The sequence below is a fragment of the Ailuropoda melanoleuca genome, chromosome 9, assembly GCF_002007445.2.
Source record: "Ailuropoda melanoleuca isolate Jingjing chromosome 9, ASM200744v2, whole genome shotgun sequence".
In the NCBI taxonomy this organism is placed as follows: domain Eukaryota; kingdom Metazoa; phylum Chordata; class Mammalia; order Carnivora; family Ursidae; genus Ailuropoda; species Ailuropoda melanoleuca.
The window spans coordinates 20,933,694-20,947,072 of NC_048226.1; the positions used below are offsets into that span (position 1 = coordinate 20,933,694).

Below are 13,379 nucleotides of genomic sequence, written 5' to 3' on the forward strand. Positions count from 1 at the left end.
TCTCCCTCTCCCAAATAAATAAAATCTTTAAAAAAAAAACAACAAAAAAGAACAATCCAGACAATTATTGCTTTAAAATAAGTATATTTTCATGCTGCAAATATAGAAATGCTTTGAAGTAAATCTGATGCTTAAAAATACGTATACCTCTTGGCATACAAAATATTTAAGAAAAGTATTAGGTGAAAAAAAGGAAGTGATTGCAACTTTGTCAACTTTCTTGGGTCTCTCTTCTGAATTTTATTTATTCATATTTTAAAAATCAGAGTGACATGGGCCCATGGTTGAACATCTGAATGACCTGGATGGACTCAGAGTGAAAAGAGAAGGTCCCCTGCCACATCTTTCTGCTTCTCAAATCCTGTTCCCCAGAGGGAAACTCTTGTAAATTTTTTTATCATGAAATAAAACAGATACAAAAACACACACACAAACAAAGGCAGAGATTAACGAATCATCATAAGGTGAACATCCTTGCAATCCTTGTAAGTTATACAGTTGGCTGGTGTCAGAAGCCCCTTCATGTACCCCATCTCCATCACAAGCCCATCTCCAAAAGGGACATCTATCCTGATTTTAAAGGAACAATTTCCTTCCATTCTTTTATAGCTTTATCTCCTGAGCATTCATCCCTAGACCTGGGTTGTCCTGTTTGGGGTCTACGAGCCACATGTTGCTATAGAGGACTTGAAATGTGGCTGGTCTAAATTCATTACATGCGTACAACACCCAGTGCACCATGCAATACGTGCCCTCCTTACTACCCATCACCAACCTATCCCATTCCCCCACCCCCTCCCCTGAAGCCCTCAGTTTGTTTCCCAGAGTCCATAGTCTCTCATGGTTCATTCCCCCTTCTGTTTACCCCCCCTTTCTTCTTCCCTTTCTTCTCCTATCGATCTTCCTACTTCTTATGTTCCATAAATGAGTGAAACCATATGATAATTGCCTTTCTCTGCTTGACTTATTTCGCTTAGCATTATCTCCTCCAGTCCTGTCCACGTTGCAGCAAATGTTGAGAACTCGTTCTTTCTGATAGCTGAGTAATATTCCATTGTATATATGGACCACATCTTCTTAATCCACTCATCTGTTGAAGGGCATCTCGGCTCCTTCCACGATTTAGCTATTGTGGACAGAGCTGCTATGAACATTGGGGTGCATATGGCCCTTCTCTTCACTAAGTCTGTATCTTTGGGGTAAATACCCAGTAGTACAATGCACTTTTAAAAAGCTTTTTTAATAATGATTAAAAGTTTTACTTTTTGTAACTAGAAAATTTTTAATGACATATGTGGCTTGCATATTATTTCTATTGGACAGTGCTGTGGTAGACACTACAGTTTAATTTTGCCCTTCAAAGTTCTGGCATGTTTTTTAAATTGTTTTTTAATATGCATGTTTTCTGGCTGTTTATCTGTTGAAGAGCTAGAGGATTTGGACCTGTAGAGTTGATCACAGAGTGGATTTGGGGGATTACATGACTCCTGTGCTATTCGAGGTGTTCCTCTGTCCACTTGGCAGCTGGATGCAGGGCCTGACCAGACCCAGGTTCAAGCCCTTTGCTGAGATGGTAGGTCGTGTGTTTTTTCATCAGAAAGCTCTTGGTGATGTTCGCAGCCATTGATGCTTGTTAGATTTGTTAACTCACTGGGTGTTGAGAATTGGTGATGTTCTAACTCTATCATTTATTTTTTTATTTTTTATTTAAAAAAATTTTTTTTAAAGATTTTATTTATTTATGTGACAGAGAGACAGCCAGTGAGAGAGGGAACACAGCAGGGGAGAGGGAGAGGAAGAAGCAGGCTCCCAGCTGAGGAGCCTGATGTGGGACTCGATCCTGGAACGCCAGGATCATGCCCTGAGCCGAAGGCAGGAGCTTAACGACTGCGCTACCCAGGCGCCCCTATCATTTATTTTTTAAAAAGACTTTATTTATTTATTTGAAAGAGAGAGTGTGAGCACAAGCATGGGGAGGGGCAGAGAGAAAGGGAGAAGCAGACTCCCCTGCCGAGCAGGGAGCCCGATATGGGGTTCCATCCCAGGATCCTGAGATCATGACCTGAGCCGAAGGCAGATGCTTAACCAACTGAGCCACCCAGGCACCCCTTATTTTTCATTTCTTAGTTGGAATAAATTTATATGAAGACTTTCACATTTCTCTTCATCTACTCACTGGTTATCCATGGTTGAGTTCATTTAGGAAATGTAGGCTAAATTCTTAATTCTTAATTTAACTATCTTCAAGATAATGAATTGGTTTTTTATCATCCACTGAAGGTATTAAAATGTCATTATAAGCTCATAGATTTAAACATGCATAATATGTTTCCCTCTATTGCTATTAGTAATATTATTGAAAGTCAAAGTGTCCCATCTTTGGCCTGTGGAAGCCTCTTCGAGAGCTCCTGTTCTCCCTATTCTTACTCTACTGGTCTTTGATAGCTTCTTTGTCATCTGATGTGTCCAGATGTTCCAGGCTGATGTTATACATTTTTTGCTCTAGATCTGGAATGAACAATTTCTCTAAGAAATTCTGACTCCAGTTAGTGGGAAATGGTATTTCAAGACCACAGTCTGGGCATTGGAGATGTTCGTGGCTTTTGGGTAGGTCATCGTTTCTAGGCTTTTCATTGGTCAGAGGTAGAATGAGTTTATATTGATGTTTCCAGTTAAGTGCTATAGGCTTTGTGCTTACCCCTTTCTAGACTAGCTGTGTTTCCTTTTGTTTCACACTGAGTCCTAGTTCTCAAGGACTGACATGATGCTAGAATTAAAATATCCCTCAGTACTCAGTTGCTTTAACTTTATAGTTTCAGAATAACAATGTTAATACTACTACAATCAATCATGATTACTGAAAACAGTTACTTTTCTTTCTTTTTCTTTTTTTTTCTTTTTTTTGCATAAGTGCTCTGATTCTCTCTCCCTTTGAGAATGGTTATATTATATCTACATTATCGGAACACATAGCCATTACATCCTACCTCTCTTCCTCTTAGCCCTCCCTTAGTCTCAGCACTGTAAATAAATATCTATCTGAGGCTCATCATTGGTCCTTGTACTGTTCCTCTCTGGTTTTTTTGGTTCTTGGAAGCTCATTCTCTAATAGAGTCTTCAGAAACAGTTCCTAGGAACAATACTTCCTGGGATTCTTGCCTGTTGGTAAAAGTTTGTGTGTACCCTTTATATTAAACAGTCACTTTTTTGGGTATAAAATCCTGGCCTATCATTTTTCTTCTGGGAGTATCTATATGATACATTCCATTTTTTTCTCCCTGACACAGTGGTTGCTGTTGAAAGTCTAACAATAATCTAATTTTCCTTCCCTTGTAAGTCACTTTTGTTGTGTTTTGCCTGGATGCCCAGAGAGTTTTTTCTTTTTTTTAACTAAAATCCAGTAATTTAAAAATGTGCGTTAAATAATGAATCATGGAACATTACATCAAAAACTAAGGATATACTGTATGGTGACTAACATAACATAATAAAAAATTATTATAAAAAAATAAAAAAATAAATAAAAATGTGCTTTGGTCGTGGTTGTTCTGGATTGATAAACTCAGGTTTGGAATGTGTTTTTTCAATATATAATTTCAAATCATTTGTCTTCAAGGGAAATCTTTGAATTATATTTTGAGATAATCACTTTGACTATTTCTGGTTTTAGTCCTTATTGATAATTTCACATTCTGAACAACTTGAGTGATATTTTATGTTGCTATTTCTTTGATAATGTAAGTATTACCTATTGACATCCTATTCCTCTGCTACATTTTTAATAGCCACAGGAATATTTTCAATTCCTACAAAGTTGTCTTTGTAACTTGATGTCATAAACTGAAATCTTTATCACCTGTCTCAACAACTTTTCATAGCCTCAATTGCCCACTTTATAATATGGGACATTATCCTTCTTACTACCCTCCCTTCTGCCTTCTACCACCCAGTTTTTCCCAGCTGTGAACTTGCTTTTGTATTTTCATACTTGGTGGCATTTGTACCCTGTTTAGGAATAATATTTGAGTCTTCAATGCTTTGTCTATGGGACTGTTCTAAAAGCTGAAAACCAAGAAAAAGCATTTCCGTTTTTATTACTACATAAATATTGTTTCTTGCATGGCCATATGGCAATTTTCATGCAGAATTCTGGCGCCACAAAAGGATCATGTTCTTGGCATCAGAGGTCAAATGGTCTTTTTTCTACCAGCTGCTCAGAATCATTCTGAATTTTAATTTGAATCATAATTGAACCTTAATTTCTGTGTGCATTTTTGTTTTCTTCCTGAAATTTGATTCCCCTTCTATGTTCTCATGAAGGATTTTCTTGTTAAGAAACTGTTCTTGTTTCCTTAACCTGTATCTCTGATACTTGTAGCTTCTCAGTAACTCCACCTGTTTATTGGACTCATTTCTGTTCTTCTTGAGCACTTTCTTCTGGATCTCACTGACTCCTTATATGCATTTAATCTGATTGACTTTTAATTCTGCTGCTCAGTTTTCATACAGGGATAAAGCATCACCTTCATATTCTTAAGACATGGAGTGGCTTCTATTTGCCAGAACCACACAGCACAGCATAGAGTGTCTTTACTCTCATGGCAATCCCATGAGATTGGTATAATATTGCCATTAGGGACTGGGTTATCTGAAGATTAGGATCTCTTCTCAAGATAACCTAATAGTTAGTGTGCCTGGGTGGCTGAGTTGGTTAAGTATCCACCTCTTGATCTCAGCTCAGGTCTTGATCTCAAGGTCATGAGTTCAAACCCTGCATTGGGCTCCATGCTGGGTGTGGAGCCTACTTAAAAAAAAAAAAGGTAACCTGGTCATTAACAGTAGTAAGCAGCAGAACTAGGATTTGATCACAATACACTTTTCTACCCACTACATCCTTTTCAAACCCATTCATAACATCATATTCTCTTATAAACCCCATGTAATGAAAACATCACCAATTAAAATAATATCACAAAATTTCAGATTTGTAAAGGGATCTACAGAAGGAGTTCTATGGAATATTACTCAGCCAACAGAAACAAGGAATACCCACCATTTGCATGCAAATGCAATGGGCACTGGGTGTTATACACAACTAAAGAATCATTGAACAATACATCAAAAACTAATGATGTACTATATGTTGGCTAATTGAACATAATAATAACAAAAAATAAAATAAAATATAATAAATATAAAAATATTAAAAAAAGAAAAAAAGAAAGAGCTCAGGTGCCTGCTTTAATGGCAGGTAGATGGCCTGTCAGAGGCATGTGGTTAGTTAGGGTGGACTCCAAGCTCTGTAAGCCAGGCATGCTGGTTTGGTCAGGCATCTGACCACCTGGGTGCAGGTCCTGGACCCACATCTTACCAGCTCAGACCCTAGGTAAGTGACTTAACATTGAAGTATTAGGTTTTCATCTGTAAGGCAAGCATCTCCCTGACGGGGTTGCTCAGAGGCATAAATGAAACAATCCACAGGAAGTGCCCAGTCAGCAAAGTGCAGAGTAAGAGCTCACAACAAGTCCTACGTACTTTTAGTCCGGGGTTTTTCCTCATTCGCAGCCTTCCCATCCACATGTCAGTCAGCAGCATCTGGCTGCAGGTGTGAGCGATGAAGTCCCGGTGTTTGGCTGCCACCGCCAGCTTGAGGCAGGTGGAGTTGCTCCAGTTCTTGAGCTCATAGGTCAGCAGTTTCATGGCGATCTGCTCATCGTGCTTATAGGACTGGTCTAACAACTCCACGGCAAGCTGGCCAAAGTCTCTGGAGGGAAGGAAATGCAATCAGGGCTGAAGCTGCAGTGGCCATATGCTCTTTGTCAGAGAGACGTGTCCACAGGGACGTCATGGAGCCACAGGACACAGAATCCTGGATTTCCAATCCTCTGCAGTCCGAAAGGTCATGGGGTATGTCCCCAGATGGGAATGGCTGGGACCAGGGCTCTGTGCTCAGTCATGTTGGGGGACTGACTGCTCTTGCTGCAAAGGGAGTTTAGACTGACCCCACATCTGCCCCCCAGGCCCTGGGGGCACAGAGATGAGAAGACAAAGTTCCTTCCCTTGAGTGTTCATACAACAGGGATGCAGACAGAAAGGACAGCAAAGCCCCTGTGGTGATGGAAGTCAGAATATGACTATCCTTTGTGGAGGGTACAGGTGGACATTGAAAGGGGACACCAAGAGGCCTGGCTGGTCTGGGCAAGGTCCTGTTTCTTGATCTAGGTTCTGGTCATACCAGTGTGTTCTGTTTGTGAACACATACATTTGTATGGATGCCTTTCGCTGCATGTGAGCAATACTTCAATAACACACTGGACACAAGAGAATTCAACACTCACAGTGCTTTGAAAGAGAGAGGTTCTAGTTGTCATGGGGGCCTAGAGCAGCGAGGGCCTAGTTGCTGGAGGTGGAGGGTGGGGAAGTAATGGGAGCCAAGTTGGGGGAAGGGGAAAGAGGATGACATAAGTTTAATTATAAACATAAAATGTTTTTAAATTTTTTTTTTAAATTTTTACTTGAGAGGGAGAGAAAGAAAGAGAGAGCACAGAGGGAGAGGAAGAAGCAGACTCCCCACTGAGTTGAGAGCCCAATGTGGGGTTCAATCCCAGGGCACTGAGATCATGACCTGAGCTGAAGGCAGATGCTTAACTCACTGAGCCACACAGGCGCCCCTATAAACATAAAATTTATTCCATTTTCTGCATGACCCTCATTCAAAAATTCGACGGCAGTCATAAACATTCCCTATTCCTTCAACATTTTTCATGAAATGTGGTTAAGATAAAGTTCCATAGTGATCACCCTTCATGAAGTTTTTGTTTCTCCATTTTTGGTAAGATTTCATTCCAATGATGAGCTGAAGGAGGTAGGAGGGAGGAATTATGTGTGGAAGAATGGCCTTCTCTGTTCCCTGAAAAGGAATGCTCTCTGGCCACAAGTCCTACAGGCTGTGGGGTGACATATTACCATGAGAATCCTCCAGGAAGCAGAGGGAAGGCATTTACCAACTTACTGAGACAGGGGAATACCTCCTCATATTTTAGATAACCTTGAATTCTCAATGTTTAGAAATCAGCTAGTGATCTAATTTTATTTAGAAAATAAAAGCAGTGTGCCTCGGGAAACAAAGATGTCAGACATGTTAGATGTTGCCAGAGTTGCTTGTGTAGGCCTCAAGTTCATGGGTCTATAAAGTTGGATTGGGACTTCTGTTTTTGGTTCCGCACCTAACAGGCTTAGAAGTGACCAGTCAGTCTTAACGATAAGTGAAAAACTGGACAAGGTGAAAATTGACAGCTCTTCTAAATTCATCAGAGAATTGAGGTCACAGGGCAAACTGCTGCTTCCAAAACCATAGAGACAGAGAAATATGTCAGTGTACTCTGTTCTTCTTAACAAGGCCTGCCCAAAGGAGAAACGAGTTAGCCATAGCCTATCTTACTGGGATATTCTCAGAGCCTAACTGGCCTGGGAGAAGGGAAATACTCAGCTGCAGGACCCTCTAGCTGTCCTGTCCCACCTAAATGGGAGAGAAATGGAGGAGCACTTGGGGAAGTCAAGTTCAGAGGCACATGTTCACTGGAGTTGTACTCTTTTGTGTGTTTCTGTATGGAAATCTGTTTCACTGTCTTCACATTAAAACTCTGTTTCAATAGTTCCCATGAGAGGGCAGTAAAAAAACAAAACAATGACAGTCTAGAAATACCTCAGAGAGACAGAAGAAAAAAATATTGACATGATGGACAAAGAGATTTATGACCAAGCTTCAAACATAATCGGACTTAAATGAGAAAAATATTGCCGCCCTCCCCCAAAGGGACAGATCCTCAGGACAATAGTCTCTCCTGGTTCTTAAATTCCCTCAAGACACTAACTTCGAGTTGTTGTCCAAATCCTGGGAGATATCGTCCACCAGCTCGCTCTCGGAGGACTCGTGGGCCATGGACTTGTAGAGCTTACAGGCCACCAGGGCCTTGGCCATGCTCTCCTCGCCTCGCTGCCAGAGGAAGACCGCCATTTTCTGGCGCTTCATCAGCACGGCCCATACCATCAGCTCATGGAAAGGGTACTGGAACCGACTCACAGCGGGGTCATCCACATCAATGTCAATCTCTTCCTCCTTCTTCTTCTTTTTCTTCTTCTTCCCTTTGGCTGGAAGTTCATCATCCTGAGAGGAGACAAGCACATTTTTTCATGGTTCTGCCGTAAGTGCACAGCAAAGGGTTTCATGACGACCAAAAAAAAGGAAGACCCCTTTGTCAGCATTAATAAAGAGATTTTATAAATACATCTGCTGTTCCCACTTAGTATATTAATTCTTGTGAAAAGAAGCACAAGTTTTTTTTATAACAAATAAACCATCTAAACCCAAATGGACTGAAAAGGCATGCTACAGTTTGATGGATTTATACTCCTGGGTTGTCAGGGGTTTTTTTTTTTTTCCCACAAGCCTTTAAAAACTGAGGGGATACAAATAACAAGTGTAGGTGGGGATGTGGAGAACCCTCCTGCACTCTTGGTGGGAATGCAAGCTGGTGCAGCTGCTGTGGAAAACAGCATGCAGGTTCCTCAAAAAATTAAAAATAGAGCTACCCTATGATACAGTAATTCCACTGCTGGGCACTTACTCAAAGAAAACAAAAACGCTAATTTGAAAAGATACACGAGCCCCTACATTTATTGCAGTATTATTTACAATAGCTAAGATGTGAAAGCAACACGTGTCCATCAATAGATGAATGAATAAAGATGTGGTATTTATGCACAATGCAATATTACTCAGCCATCAAAAAGAATGAAATCTTGCCATTTGCAACAACATGGGTGGACATAGAAGATACTACGCTACATGAAATAAGTCAGACAAAGACTAATACTACATGATTTCACCTACATGTGGAACCTAGAAAAAAAAACAAATAAATAAGCAGACAAATAAACAAACACACAAAAAAACCCAGACTTATATACAAAGAAAAAACTGGTGGTTGTCAGAGGGGAAGGTGTGGAGGGATGGGTGAAATAAGTTAAGGGGACTCAGGGGTACATACTTCCAGTTATAAAATAAGTCATAGAGAAAAAAAGTACAGCATAGAGAATATAGTCAATAATATTGTAATAACACTGTATGGTGACAGATGATGACAACACTTATCGGGGTGAGCACTGAGTAATGCATAGAATTGTTGAATCAGTTGTACACCTGAAACTAATATCACATTGTGTGTCACCTACACTTCAATAATAAATATTTTAAAAAGCCTGAGGACATGCTGCAAAACTGAAACAAAGAATACACTAATATACAAACACACCCCGGGAGACGTTAAGTTTATTTCCTCGGGGAAGTCTCCCCATATCAACGCTCATTTGCCAGACATAGGTGAACCAGAGATTAATAGGAAAATGTAGAAAGGGATAGAGAAAAATGTCGTAGGTTTCCCTATCAATGTTTAAGGGTAGCAAACATTCCCTTTTAAATGAGCTTTGTCCTTTCATGTGTATGGTGCAAAGGGAAGGCCAAAATTTCCATTTCCTAAAGGGATGATCGAGGATGGTTCTGAAAATAGAACAGGATTCGAAAGAAAGGTGTGTAACGACAGAGAGAATTGGGGGTGAAACATGGAAGCAAAATGAAAATATGTGGGGCTCAGATTATTGCAGGCTAAAACTTCAGTACTCAGTGGAATAATAGACATGGATATTTATTCTTTTGCAAACAGCTTTCCCATCAATTACCTACACTTACTCTTCAATGACTCAGAGGTTGTGAGTTTCTTCCATTCCCTCAGATGAGGAAGTTGTGCCCCAAAGTCTGAATAACTTGCCCACATTCACACAACTGGAGTGGCTGGGCTGGGGCCCTGGCTCTCCAATTCCATACATGCATTATTCATGGCTAACCTAATTGTTATAGTCTTTTAATGAGTTAGTTGTAACATTTCTACTGAAACTGCCATACCTTGACCTGGATTTAAATGTTTTTGTTATAATTTTCTAATTTGTCACAGTAAAACTGCAATTACAGTAATTTAGGGAAGGTTGTTCTATAGAGGTTAAAAATTGCCATATAGAGGGGCGCCTGGGTGGCACAGCGGTTAGGCGTCTGCCTTCGGCTCAGGGCGTAATCCCGACATTATGGGATCGAGCCCCACATCAGGCTCCTCCACTATGAGCCTGCTTCTTCCTCTCCCACTCCCCCTGCTTGTGTTCCCTCTCTCGCTGGCTGTCTCTATCTCTGTCGAATAAATAAATAAAATCTTTAAAAAAATTGCCATATAGAAATTTAAAAATAAACACATAATATACCAAATTAGCCCTGCATCAGGCTCCATGTTGAGGGTGGAGCCTGCTTAAGACTCTCTCTCTCCCTCTGCCCTTCCCTACCTCTAAATACACACACACACACACACACACACACACATACACACGCACATTTAAAGAATATACCAAATTAAAAAAAATTCCACAAATGGCTATAAAATGTTATAAAACATTTCCTTGATCCATTGAAAGCAACCTCAATTTTACATCAAACAAATACAACACAAAGAGGGTTACATATATTTGATGACGATATAAAACCAATGAAAACATATCTTACTTACTTCCATTCCTAGAAGTTTAAGAGCTTTAGGCTGCATAATAAAAGAGGAAAAAACATCCAGTTAATCAGATAACTAGTGGTAGTAGCAGTAACGTTAGTAGTGCCTTAGCAGTGCTGTTAGTAGGGGACAGAATCCTAGGTTAACAAGTACTTTGTATCATTAACAATTAAGGGCAATACCCAAGGAAAGGAAATGCTCTAATATGGAAACTGCTTCTGGACAGCCAAAGTCAGATAAGAAGAAAGTTGTGCAAACACACGGCCCTTATTCCAGGTAGAACTAGAGAGTTCACTAACAGAAACGCAGACACGGAGTTTACGGGGCTATCTGTGGGGGGCAAGAGAGGGCTTCATGGAAGGTCTGACATTTGAGTTGGGCTTGCAATATGCACGGAATTTTGATCAGGGGAAAGACATGGCTGGTACAATAGTACAATTTGATTTTGGCAGAGGTTTGTCGTCTCCCATGACAGCGTGGAACAGCTCTCAGACTGTCAGAGCCTGATAGTGATAAAGAGCTTGGCAGTGATTCCTCAGGTGGTGGGGAGCACTGTAAGTATTTGAGCAGGGAGTGCACGGTCCCTTGCTTTGGAAGATGAAGTGGCTATAGGAGTAGGATGGACTGGAGAAGGCAGACAGGGCAGCCCGTGAGGAAGTCTGTTGCAGACAAAAGACAGGGGCAGATGTAATTGATGGGCCAAGGGCCTGCCTTATTCAGGGGATACAGGCTCTGTGTGAAACAGGGGCATCTCTAGGGACCATGCAGCCTCACACCTGGATTGCTACAGCAGGAAGGAAAGGTGCACTTGGGGATGGGATGATGAACTTGGCTTTGAACAGGCTGAGTTATACTGGAAAGGACAGCAAGGGACCATAAAACATCACAAGTTCATTTTGTTCTACCCTCTTAGGTCCAAACAAGTTGTTGTAAAGGGTCCGAAAGCTCTTCCGAGTATAATTGCAGCGGTATGCTCCACCCATGAGGTACTCCAGCACAAGCCCTATGTCGATGAGGCTGATGTGGTAATCAGGCGGCAGGTTGCCCTGGAAGAAAAGAAGGTGTGTCTTACGCCCTGCAAGAATGCATTCCAAGTGTGGTCTTCATTACACACCTTGGATGTAAGTGGACATTCCTGGCCACCACTTGGGTGTTGAAGTATAGAATGGAGCATTAAGCAATATTTTGTCCATTGCCATATGGCTGAGGGAGATGAAGGGATAAGCCATACTTCATAAAATGGCTTAAACTTTCCCAGTGAGAAGAGTTAGAATCCCATTAGACTGGAGGGTAGAGCCCTGGGCTTGTCCATGGGCTGGTTCAAGATGGTCTGCAGTGTGCACCTGCAGATGTAAAGGAGATATGGTGCACCTGTCGTGGGACCTCCTTTGTGAGAGCTGATGAGTTGTGTTGAGAAGGTGGCTTTGATAGCTGCTTGCAGGGGAAAAGCTGGCTTCAGGAGGCTGAAGTCCAGATTTTGTGTTAAAGAAGGAAGTGACCTGCATGACGGGAAGGAGGACTCCACAGGAGGCAGTGGGAAGACAGAGTATCCTTCGGACTGGGAATTTCTTAGAGAAAGCTCCACACAGTGCCCTGTGACTTTTTGCGGGACCCCGTCAGATTTCAGTAAGAACACATGCCCCACAAAGTGTCTGGTGTGACTGGGAGTCAGTGAAGGGGCAGAGTGTTGCAACAAAATACAACAGGGTATGTTGAGATGAGGTTGGCCAATCATTCATGTCGCTGGGCAGCTGACTTATGGAGGCAGAGATGACCAGTCAACTGTAAGGATTTTTTTTTCTGCTATATGCCATTTATTATTGCTTGTTTAATTTCAAATGGCTGAAATGATGGTGGGAACCCGGGGTCCATTGCATGGAGATTACACATTCCAAATGTCCTCCCTTTACATTAGAACTGGCCACATTTACCAAATACTTCTCTCAGGCATTAAGGAGCTTGTCCAGCTCCTATTGTACTCCTCCCCAACATCAGGGATTCCATTTGTAGCGATAAGGAGGTGCAGCCCTGTCCTCAGTGAGCTCACTGCTCTAGAGAAGGGGGCAAAGCCATAAACAGCGAGTGTGGCCCTGAACTCCTCAACTCTGGGCAGGTGGGAGGGTAAGAGGCACACCTGAGGTAACCAGAAGCAGGTGGAGCAGAAACTGCAGGGGACAAAGATGAAGGGCTCTGCAGACATGAGCAAGGCATGTGTACCCCGTGGTGGGGATGTGACCAGAAAGAGTAAGGGATCTTAACGAACTAGGCCCAGTGGGGTACAATTTTCTTAGAAGACTTTGAACTTCATGAGATTCTGGAGGATTTTTAGTCAGGGAGTCCTGTGACTGGGGTGGTCATAGGACGTGGGGCTGGAGGCGGAAAGAGGATACTTGAAGCCATTTAGGTGAGAAATGGTTGGGTCTGAACTTGAATAACTGTGGCTTTTGAACGTTTGCTCTTCCTAACCTAAGAAACCTGGGAAATCAGATTCCTAATAGAGGAAGCAAGGGCACTGGTCCCTCTTGGTTCCCGGATCCACTGATAATGCACTGATCCAATGAGTATCTGTAGAAGCTGAATTCTTATATTCTTAGAAGTACACATTTGTATAAAGGATGGCCAGACTACCTAGGACTCCAAAAACTCTATTCTCTCATTCGAATTATTTTTTCTTGCTCAGAATACAAATACACGTTCCACACTTTGCAAGCCAGGGACTGCATCCTAGAGAAATGAATCACTCACACGTTGACTCAATCTAATCCTCTAGCCTGT

The 13,379-nt window shown here is 41.6% G+C and overlaps 1 protein-coding gene across 1 annotated transcript in view; it reads right to left on the minus strand.

The window, feature by feature from the left end:
* The window catches only part of TRPM1 (transient receptor potential cation channel subfamily M member 1), an 84,439-nt gene that overhangs the window by 37,034 nt on the left and 34,026 nt on the right, over positions 1 to 13,379 (minus strand). The window contains exons 14-17 of the mRNA XM_019804740.1: positions 11,510 to 11,650; positions 10,608 to 10,637; positions 7,875 to 8,167; positions 5,536 to 5,764 (exon numbers count right to left, since the gene is read on the minus strand). Of these exons, the coding sequence (XP_019660299.1) occupies positions 5,536 to 5,764; positions 7,875 to 8,167; positions 10,608 to 10,637; positions 11,510 to 11,650 (693 nt within the window). The remainder of the gene's footprint in view (positions 1 to 5,535; positions 5,765 to 7,874; positions 8,168 to 10,607; positions 10,638 to 11,509; positions 11,651 to 13,379) is intronic.